Genomic DNA, 11527 nt, shown 5'->3' on the forward strand with positions numbered 1-11527 from the left:
GCTATGTATTTGTAAATTGTGGAAATTCTAGGTATAGACCAGCTAAATAAGATGAATGAAAAATTCTGCAAATGACCACAGTTAATGTTTCTTTGAAAATTACATTGTACTTTGTATTGTCTGTTAAATATTTCACGATTCCATCCTGGAGAACTATAAAACATGAAGATGTCCTTGTTTTACGTATATGCATCTAGTGGAAAATAAATAAAGCTATCCAAAAATAAGTTACTTTTTTTTTTTTATTACACAATTTGGTTGTATCATAAATACATAATCTCTTTATGACTTTTTGTATTCGGTCTGGCTACTGAATTTTTTCTGTTTTTTTTTTCTTCTTTTTTTTTCTTTTCTTTTTTTTTTTTTTTAGCAGCAGCAAAAAGTTTACCTGCAACACAAAACCATGGATTCATCAGGATTTCCCACAACTAGGTGATGACTTAAGGAAACCTCATCCTCACCCTCACACAGAGAACTATTGTCAGTCTCTCAGCAGGTCTGTGAGTCTGGCTCCCTGCTGGTTCTGTGTAGAGTTTCAGCAAAGGCAGCAGTGTGTACCCACTGTTTATCTCTCTGTCATTCAAGTCTACTCGGACAAAAGCACTTTCTTGTCTTCCCCTTGTTCTTCCCCATCCAATCTCACCTTCCTTCAGGCTGTGCTGGTCCTTTGCTTTCAAAGATCTTTGTGAGAATTATCAATCAGGAATTTAGGGGTTTGTGAACAGTAAAGAAGATAAAATATAGAAGAACTCAAACTTTGTGTTCCTGTGAGCAGATACCTATCAGAGCCATATTAAGTGGGTCCATTGAGAAGACAATGTTTTTTTACATTTCTGTTTATTTTATTAATGAAAGTTATTATAACGTGTTAGCAAGAACCCACAACCAAAAACTTTTTAGGACATATTTTAGACTAAAACATAGTTTGGTTGCATGCCAAAAAAATACATTCTCTTAAGACGTTGACCCTCATGAAAGTCACTGAATCATTTATCCTGTTTGGGATAGCTACTCTATAAACTGTCCGTCAGCTATTTTGAAAGAACTACATATGTGATTGTATTTCCAAAAAGCAAATATATTTAAGTGACAGTAAAGTTATGCTGACAAATCTATGATGATGAAATTCGCAGGTTAATCTTTAATAATTCAAAATGGCAAGGTACAAATCTTGCACGCGCTTAATTATGTGCTCCAATGTGTGCAGCGCTTAGTGTGAGTGAGTGAGTGTGTGTGTAAGAGAGAAAGACAGTGACAGAGCGCGAGCCCATGCACTATTCACAGATCAGAACATATACGTTTTGCGCAGTTTCCCCCCGTTTTTTTTTTTTTAGACTTTTCTTGTTAAGTTATCATAAGACAATGATGATGGCTTTACGTATACTGAAACATGTATGGTGGATGAAAAATGGACTAATTCTCTTTTGCACCCCGTTTCTTCTACTTCCTTTGCCACTTGTCATTGGAACTAAGGTAAGTCTAATCTTATGATGCAAGTAAAATGTTTAAAATAGGCAATAATTGTGTTTAGCTGAAAAGCTGAAGTTCCATAAATATTTTTTTACGACTGTTGTGTCGTTTCCACAGGCCAGTGAGTGATTTGACATAGTCAAGTGTGTCTAAAACCTGTGTCAGAACTTTTTACGCATCTTTTGAAGTTCTTTTAGCCTGGATTTCTCTGTATCTTGGAGAGCAGGCATGGGTACGAGACCATGCGTGACACTGGGGCGACACATTCCTTCACCACAAACACACAATGCCCTATTTTTGTCTTAACCCTTTGTTGTCACAAAGTGTTTTTTTTTTTTTTTTTGTCGTGGTACTTAATAATTAATAAAATCAAAGATAGTATAAAACGTTGTAGAAACAATATAGTCGACCTACCTGATTCAGATATTGATAGTGAACAAAAAATATATTATTTTTTAATAAATATCTGAATCAGGTAGGTTGACTATATTGTTATATTATAGTTAAGATCAAGATAACAATTTGTAGTGTGTTAAGATTTTTATGGCATTATTTTGACACAAATATCTGAATGTTATCAGATATTTTTTGCTGTGTTGTAATTTAGTGTTTCTAAGTGACTGAATAACGAAAAGAACTTTGCACCTTATGCATGCCTTAAGTACCATCCAAGCACATCCAGCCATAATGCATAAAACAAAACATTCATACAGTTACACATTAAAATTCTAAGTTGCTTAGATGGAAGTTTAACACCTCCCTATTCCATGTTTTTTTTTTTTTTTTTGTTTAATGCCAGGGATTCCCAAATATGATGATTCCATTGCAAAGGACCTCCTCTTTAAAATATAAATACAGATAGCTATACATAATATTATAAAAACATCAATGACAGATTCAACAAATTAAGGTGTTTACAGTTTTCTCTGAGCTTTTCCCCGGACCCCAGTTTGTAAAACCCTGGTCTATTTCTCATAGGAATTGAACATATTTTAAAATGTACTGTTTACAGTAACTTGCCATGCCACAGAGTTGGGCATTAGCTCCCTTTCAATTAATTAACACACCACACAAAAAGTTGAATGAATATAAGAATTTAATGGAATGGAATTCTCAGATAATTAATTCTTGGAAATTAAGTGTTCTTCCATCGTGGTTCAGAAAATTGTACTTATTAAACATGATGTATGTATCTATCTCTAAAGAAACATTTCTTATTATTATCAATGCTGAATATGGTTGTGCTGCTAAATATTTTTGCAGAAACTGAGCATTCTTTGATTAATAGAAATTTTATTATAAATGTCTTTACGGTCACCTGTGATCAATTTAATCTTTGCTGAATAAAACCTTTTATTTATTGACCCCAAATTTTTAAATGGTAATGTATACTGATATAACACACTCTGCTTTGCATCTGCAGGAGGCTGCATGTGCGTATGTCGTTGCACTGATGGCAGTGTACTGGTGTACCGAGGTGCTGCCACTGGCCATCACTGCTCTCCTGCCAGCTGTACTCTTTCCTTTCTTCAGAATCATGGAGTCCAAAGATGTAGGTTTCAGGTCCTATATGAACCAAAGTCATCCTGTATCCTAGTATATCTGACTTTACTACTGTCAGTGTCTCCTGCTTTAAAAAATGGCATGTTGTGTTATTTTCAGTCTTTTCTTTTTACCTATACACCACTTAGTTCAACTTTATGCATTCATTATGTGTGTGACTCAAATTTTGTATCTCAAATATCTAATATCTGTTTGACAGGTGTGTATGCAGTATCTGAAGGACACCAACATGCTGTTTCTGGGTGGACTAATGGTGGCTGTAGCTGTCGAGCACTGGAACCTACACAAGAGAATTGCACTCCGGGTGTTGCTCATTGTAGGAGTACAACCTGCTCTGTAAGCAGTTATAATTTTCTGGGAATCTTCTCATTAACAGCAATATTAGTAAGACCTCTTCTACGTTTCTGCAGGCTGATGTTGGGCTTCATGGGTGTAACAGCCTTCCTCTCCATGTGGATCAGTAACACGGCTACAACAGCCATGATGGTGCCCATTGTTCAAGCTGTGCTCGAGCAACTCAACAACACAGCAGAACAAGAGCAGACCTCCACTCCAGAGACTGATGAGAAAAACCCTGAGAAACAAACTGATAGACAGGGTGAGAGAAAAATCCTATGGATGATGCCTTTAGTTGACTAAATATGGATAATCTTAACACATTCGGTTAGTTTAGTTGTTCATGGTCTCAGTTTAGAATTTATTTTTAGTATTTTAGGTTTGCTTTGGTTATATTCGTGTATTGGTAACTTTAAAGAGATTTAACAGCACGGTTAACTGCTGTCTAAGGGCATTTTCATGTTTTATGCAGGCAGGTTTATGAGGTTTCAAATTTTATATGTATTGCACCAAAACAATATAATTGTATAACTATATAACACTTATAATGGAAAGTAAAACAAATTCTGTTTTATTGTACACAGTGGCTCTGAATGGCCACAGCTTCTCAATGGAATCCGACATGGAAGAGCATTCTCGAGAAGCGGAGGAAAGATTAAACATGTGTAGAGGCCTGATGCTAAGTGTGTGTTATGCAGCTAGCATTGGTGGGACAGCCACACTCACAGGCACGGGACCAAACCTTGTTCTTATGGGACAAATGAACCAGTAGGTACCTTACATTGCAGTTTTTCTCCTAAACTTGAGAAAAATGTACACATATTACACAAGAATGTACCTTTTACTTACGTTTGTATTAGTATATTAAATTAACATTTGTTTGACCTACAGGCTGTTCCCAGACAATCCTGACATCATAAACTTTGCATCATGGTTTGGATTTGCCTTCCCCAACATGATCATCATGCTCACGCTGGCCTGGCTGTGGCTACAGATTGTGTTCCTGGGTGTAAAGTGAGTATCCTTTCCCAATGAATCAAACTTAGCTGCATCATATACACCTATATCACCATATAATATACATGTAATGTGTGACTTAAGCTTCAGAAAGACATGGGGCTGTGGGACGGTGAAGACTGAGAAGGAGATTGCTGCCTATAATGTAATCAAAGAGGAGCACAGGAGTCTTGGTCCCATGATGTTTGGGGAGCTGAGTGTGCTTGCCCTCTTCATCCTCCTGGTGGTGCTTTGGTTCACTCGTGATCCAGGCTTTGTGGATGGCTGGGCGACACACTTTTTCAATGCTGAAAAAGAGTAAGGATGAACACCAACATTAATGAGACAGAATACATTTTAGTGGTGTTTTTGCTAAGGCAAGTGTCACTAATACAATTATCATACTGAGTATTTTGAACTATGAACATTAATGATACTGTATCTTAAATAATACAGTTTGTTGAGGAAAGGTGCATTATAACTTTTTTAAACAGTCAAGCTTACATTTATTACCTATTATAGCTGCATAGCAAAGCCCTGGTGACCTTCCACAAAACTGTACACATTAATAACGTTAATATTCCAACCTCCTGAAGTACTAAATTCTGTTTTATACTTTTTTTACGATGTAATATTGTAATGAGAAATATAGAAAAATGTAGAATCAAAGCACAAAAAAGTACATGTAACAGTGTTTTGCTTTAAAATTACATGACATATTCTATTTTGTTGCATCGATGACATTCTCATCTTCTTGTTTTGCAAAGTAGTATCACTTTTTCTTCACATTTTCTTCACATTTTCAAACACTACTAGCGCTGGTTGTAACTGGTTGTAACCAAAGACAGTTAAATTTTATTTCAAAATCTCACTGCGAAATGAAATATCAGATGTTTTCGGTACCCTTTTAAGGTTAATAAACTCCTTTTTTTCTATGTTTACCTTTAAACACTTTACAAAAACATGACAAAATAGACGTAATGTTGAGAAAACATTAATATAATGAACTCAGGCCTATGGGCAAAATGCCTATAAAATTGAACAAAGTAATAGAAATTTCAGTGTAGTGTACAGATTGAACTATTGCCTAACACAAACAAGGTGTTCTCCTGTTATCAGTTGTGGCGTGTTCCTATTTGTAGGTCAAATGTCCAGCAAAAATGTGAATGGAGTTTCCCCACATTGCAAACAACATTTGTGTACATTTCCTGATGGTGGTCACATGCAAAGAGATTGAGGATTTAAAACTGTGAAAACACTGAGATTCATTATGGGTGAAAGGTCTAAACCCAAAGAAAACAGAAAGTACACAAACACACTTAAAGTTCATGAGCAAGTGCATATGTAATAATTGTTATATTACTATGAAGAATCTCTTTTTCTATATCATCACATATAACAGCAATGCAAGCCTAATCTCACAAGAGCTATGAAATACAACCTTAGGTAAAAACAAATCACCTTTTGTGTTGTGGTTTTTAACCCTCCCTTTGTTTAACCTCATGGCTCACCTCTGTGCAGGTTTGTGACAGATGCCACGGTGGCGGTGTTTGTAGCTGCTCTGCTCTTTGTTTTTCCCTCTAAACCACCATGTTTATGCTGCTGGAGAACACCGAGCCATGAGACAGGTCAGTGAAACACTTGCTTAGCAAATGTTTTGGTAAAGTATTAAGCTATTTTTTTTTCTCAATGACCACAGTCACGCTGCTGTTCATTCTTTTAATTTTGTGTTGTTTTGTTACTTTTATTGTTTTTATTTTCTATCTCACACTCTCTCTCTCTTTCTCTCATAAAAATATACATTAAAAAATAAAAGAATAAATAAAAAGAATAAAAATGACTGTGGTCTATAGTACACCAGCAGGAAAATGGACCCAGTCCAACTTTGCTGACATGGAAGGTGACACAGCAGAAGATGCCATGGAGCATTATCCTCCTGCTAGGGGGAGGCTTTGCCCTGGCTAAGGGCAGTGAGGTACAACAAAGGTGTTTTTGTGTATTTGTTTGAGTCAATTCAATCCAAGACATATTTATTTGCATAGCACATTTATTTGTTTCGAAGAGTAATCCTCTGAGCGTTTAAAAAAAAATAATAATAATAATAATTTGATCCCCCGCTGATTTTGTATGTTTGCTACCTGACAAAGAAATTATCAGTCTATAATTTTAATGCTAGGTTTAATTAACAGTGAGTGACAGAAAATGCATTTCAGAAAAGTTATAAATTGTTTTGCATTTTAATGAGTGAAATAAGTATTTGAACCCTTCGCAAAACATGCCTTAGTGCTTGGTGTCAAACCCCTTGTTGGCAATCACAGAGGTCAGATGTTTCTTGTTGTTGGCCACCAGGTTTGCACACATCTCAGAAGGGATTTTGTCCCACTCCTCTTTGCAGATATTCTCCAAGTCATTAAGGTTTTGAGCCTGTCCCCTTAGCAGAAAAACACCCCCAAAGCATAATGTTTCCACCTCCATGTTTGACGGTGGGTTTGGTGTTCTTGGGGTCATAGGCAGCATTCTTCCTCCTTCAAACATGGCAAGTTGAGTTGATGCCAAAGAGCTCGATTTTGGTCTCATCTGACCAAAAGTTTCACCCAGTTTTCTTCTGAATTCAGATGTTCATTGGCAAACATTAGACGGGTCTGTACATGTGCTTTTTTGAGCAGAGGGACCTTGTGGGCGCTGCAGGATTTCAGTCCTTCATGGAGTAGTGTGTTACCAATTGTTTTCTTGGTGACTATGGTCCCTGCTGCCTTGAGATCATTGACAAGATCCTCCCATTTAGTTCTGGGCTGATTCCTTACTGTTCTCATGATCATTGAAACTCTAAAAGGTGAGATCTTGCATGGAGCTCCAGACAGAAGGAGATTGACAGTTATTTTGTGTTTCTTCTATTTGCGAATAATCGCACCAATCGCATGGTCTTGCAGCCCATTTCAGCCTTGTGTAAGTCTATAATCTTGTCCCTGACATCCTTGGACAGCTCTTTGGTCTGGTAAAGAGTTTAGAATCTGATTGATTGTTTCTGTGGACAGGTGTCTTTTAAACAAGTAACAAACTTGTTTAAAACAAGCCAGAAATGTTATTGATTGATATATTCCACTCATTAAAATGCAAATTAATTTAGAACTTTTTAAATGCATTTTTTTCTAGAATGTTTTGTTGTTATTCTGTCTCTTACTGTTAAAATAAACCTACCATTAAAATTATAGACTGATCAATTATTTGTCAGTGGGCAAACGTACAAAATCAGGAGGGGATTAAATAATTATTACTTCATGTAATAATATATATATATAAGACTAGATTATATATAAGACTTTACTTGTCTCTAAACTGTTTATAAATGGAGCTTGCAAGACAATATATAATGTGTTAAGGGGAGGAAAACAAAAACAAAAATAAACTAAAGATAATCTGCAGTTTCTTTAACACTATAAAAAGGTCCTTTTTAATCGTCATACATTCTGTTTTTGTTGGGTCAATGCTCAGGTGTCAGGGCTGTCACAATGGCTTGGAAATCAGATGTCACCTCTTCAGAATATTCCTCCCTGGGCAATTGGCATTGTTGTGTGTCTGATGATAGCTACCTTCACTGAATGTACCAGCAATGTAGCCACAGCAACATTATTTCTGCCTATACTTGCATCTATGGTATGTACATTTCTAATATTTACCATGACTTGCATGCTCCCTGTACACTGTTGTAGCCGTGGGAAGGTGCACAGGACACATTCATAAAAATGTTTACTTTTCAATAATTAAGAACTGACATTCATTCCAAAATATCACTAAAGACCACACCAAAAGACCATATTCATTTATTTTATTGCAAATTGTTACAAATTAATAATTTAATTCAGCAAGGACACATTTAATTAATCAGAAATAACAGACTTTTACAATCTTACAGAATATAAAATAAAGGCAGTCTTGGTCAGCATAAGAGACTCTGGTAACACTTTAAAATAGGAAACACTTATTCATTATTAACTATGACTTTTCCCTCAATAAATACCTAATTTGCTGCTTTTTAATTAGTAAGGTAGTTGTTAGGTTTAGGTATTGAGTAGGATTAGGGATGTAGAATAAGGTCATGTAGAATAAGGCATTAATATGTGCTTAATTAGTACTAATAAATGGCCAATATTCTAGTAATATGCATGCTAATAATCTATCTATCTGGTGTAGTGTCCAGTGAATTACTAATTCAGTTTTATTAAATCTTGTCAACATGGTTTTGTGTTGTTTCAGCAATATAGTGAGACAAATTTGAATTCACATGTTAGTTAAATTGATTTTTATAAGAAATGAAAGATGTATTAGTTTATCTGACATCAGTATTATATTAGATACATACAAACAAGTTAATTGTGAAAAGGTTTTTTACACACTTATTTGTAAGCACAACTTCCTACTCCATTAATGTCTCACTGGGTTTCACCTTTCTTGTCTCTTGCTGTGCAGTTGGCACATCCTGCCCTCTTCTCATGAATTAGCCTATGCAAGGGAGCCTGTGAATGGAGGGATTTGTAGGGGGCTAAAGCTGAAGTGGCTCATATGGGAGAACCATGGAGATGTGCCATTGTTGTCTGGTTAAAAAAAGGGAGGAATAATGAGAAAGAACAGGCATTGGGGGAAGGGGGATTTTAACTTCACTTGCTAATTCACCCATTGCTGTAGGCAGATACGCAGACACTGTTGTATGTGCCAGTGATTTGATCTATATCTCCCTTTGTTACCTGTAACACAACTGAGCTTTGAGAACAGAGTCAGATCACTGTAGAAAGTAGAATTTTAATATTTTAAAAATGTTTTCAAAATGTAAAAAAAAAAAAAAGAATAAAAAAAGGAAAAATCAAAATGACAAACAGCTAATAAAAGCATCACAATAATTCACATGTAATCAACAAGACACCAGTCTATCAATAAACATTTTGTGAAGTGAAAAGCTGTGTTTGTAAGGAATGAATCCATCAGGACATTTTTAATGTTGTTGCTTACAGCTAAAATACAAGTCCCCATACACTTAATACTGGCTTCTCTAGTAAAAAGGATTGTGATGCTTCTATCAACTGTTTCGACTCCATTCACTGCAGATGATCCATTGGTGAGCAAGTGATGTAATGATAAAATTCTGTTCCAATGTAATGCTAAAAATCTGTTCCAATTAATAAAGAAACTCATCAAAAAAAAAAAAAAAAATATATATATATATATATATATATATATATGTGTGTGTGTGTGTGTGTGTGACCCTGGACCACAAAACCAGTCTTAAGTCGCTGGGGTATGTTTGTAGCAATAGCCAAAAATACATTGTATGGGTCAAAATTATTGATTTTTCTTTTATGCCAAAAATCATTAGGAAAATAAGTAAAGATCATGTTCCATGAAGATTTTTTGTAAAATTCCTACTGTAAATTTATCAAAATGTAATTTTTGATTAGAAATATTCATTGTTAAGAACCTAATTTGGAGAACTTTAAAGGTGATTTTCTCAGGATTTTGATTTTTTTGCACCCTCAGATTCCAGATTTTCAAATAGATGTATCTCGGCCAAATATTGTCCTATCATAACAAACTATACATCAATAGAAGGCTTATTTACTGAGCTTTCATATTATATATACATCTCAGTTTTGTAAAATTTAACCTTATGACTGGTTTTGTGGTCCAGGGTCATATATATATATATATATATATATTCACTTGCTGGTTTAACAGTACATTGTTTTGTTTTATCAGTCTCAGTCTATAGGTGTCAATCCTCTGTATGTTATGATCCCCTGCACCCTCAGTGCATCTTTTGCCTTCATGCTCCCTGTGGCTACCCCTCCAAACGCTATAGTCTTCTCATACGGATACCTGAAAGTATCTGACATGGTGAGTGTTAATAAGTAGTCTTTGAAAATATAACGGTCGCCCTACTAGGAATTGCTATATCTGAAATACAGAGTGAATTGTATAGACATAGATTTAAATGCACTATAAAACCTTAGAAAAAAATTTACTGCTCTGAAAATTAAATAATATTAATCTCATCAATTGAAGAATATTTTTGATATGTAGAACTTGAAATGACAAAAGCACTGATATTTTTTTCACTTTTATGAAGTCAGTTATCGAAATGTTAATTTTTATCTGCAGGCCAAGACAGGGATTGTCATGAATATCATCGGCATCCTCTCCATTACCTTGGCTGTTAACAGCTGGGGCAGAGCTATCTTCAGTTTAGACAACTTCCCCAGCTGGGCAAACACTACAAAAGTGTGATAGACTGAATCCCACCATCAATCTGCTGTCAAACTGCACCATTCAGCACTATTCTCACCATGTTTTCAACTGAGGAGGCCAGACAGGGTCAGAGCCAGTGGCCGGTTTCACTGGAGATGATAGTGTGTCATCATTTATACTGTGATTGTGCAGTTCAGTTGTTGTTTATTGATGTAAATTTGTGAACAGTTATACATACTATATTAAAGCTGCTTCAGAAGCAGCTAGAGGAATATAAGTGGAAAACCAAAAGGCTAAAATCATATAGATACCATGTAAAGCACAAATATATAGATATAGATACCTCTTAACAGTGGACAGCTGGGTACACCTTTGACAGTTGTACAGTTCAAGACTAATTAAAACTCTCACTATTGCAATATACAATTAAGCTATGTAAATTAAAATAACGTATTTTGTTCATATTCCTACTAATAAATACACCATGTTAGTTCTTTCACCTGTAGCATTTTTTTCCCAGTATTTAAAATCAGTACACTTTGTGTGTGTGTGTGTGTGTGTGTGTACGTGGTATTCCCTACCGAAACCAATGTGTGTTTGTGTGTCTGTGTGTTTGGTACACTATAAGGTACATTTAGGACATTTAGAAAGGGCATTGAGAGTATAAAGGCAATGCTCACCACACAATAATTTTAAATGAATATTGTTTCCTGTCATCTGAACAAATAATAAAACAAATTGAAAAAGTGTAATTTATGCAAAAAATAGTCAATTCAATATTCTATATACAAATAAGGCATATTAAAAATAAACTTACTTAAATGTCATCACATTGAATAAATTATAATAAACATGTTGGAAGAGGAAGGGGCCAGCTCCAAACTGTTCCCACAAAGTTGGGAGCATGGAATTGTCCAAAATGTCT

General features: G+C 35.2%; 1 protein-coding gene across 1 annotated transcript; it reads left to right on the forward strand.

Moving 5' to 3' along the window:
• The first annotated feature begins 1218 nt into the window (after positions 1-1218).
• slc13a5a (solute carrier family 13 member 5a) lies at positions 1219-11101 on the forward strand. Its single transcript, XM_073824133.1, has 12 exons — positions 1219-1473; positions 2894-3022; positions 3233-3369; positions 3444-3631; positions 3954-4137; positions 4261-4383; positions 4471-4683; positions 5887-5993; positions 6219-6340; positions 7858-8019; positions 10114-10251; positions 10516-11101. Exons 1-12 carry the CDS (start codon positions 1270-1272, stop codon positions 10639-10641), a joined length of 1833 nt encoding a protein of 610 aa, XP_073680234.1. The 5' UTR covers positions 1219-1269; the 3' UTR covers positions 10642-11101.
• Positions 11102-11527: the final 426 nt, after the last annotated feature.

Source organism: Garra rufa, chromosome 19 (genome assembly GCF_049309525.1).
Source record: "Garra rufa chromosome 19, GarRuf1.0, whole genome shotgun sequence".
Taxonomy (NCBI): domain Eukaryota; kingdom Metazoa; phylum Chordata; class Actinopteri; order Cypriniformes; family Cyprinidae; genus Garra; species Garra rufa.

Excerpts from the sequence above, each read along its gene's own strand:
- slc13a5a (XM_073824133.1), top strand. The coding sequence starts at position 1,270 with ATGCACTATTCACAGATCAGAACATATACGTTTTGCGCAGTTTCCCCC. Across the intron at positions 3,023-3,232 it reads GAATCATGGAGTCCAAAGAT|GTGTGTATGCAGTATCTGAA; the intron begins GTAGGTTTCAGG and ends TCTGTTTGACAG. Across the intron at positions 6,341-7,857 it reads CCCTGGCTAAGGGCAGTGAG|GTGTCAGGGCTGTCACAATG; the intron begins GTACAACAAAGG and ends GTCAATGCTCAG.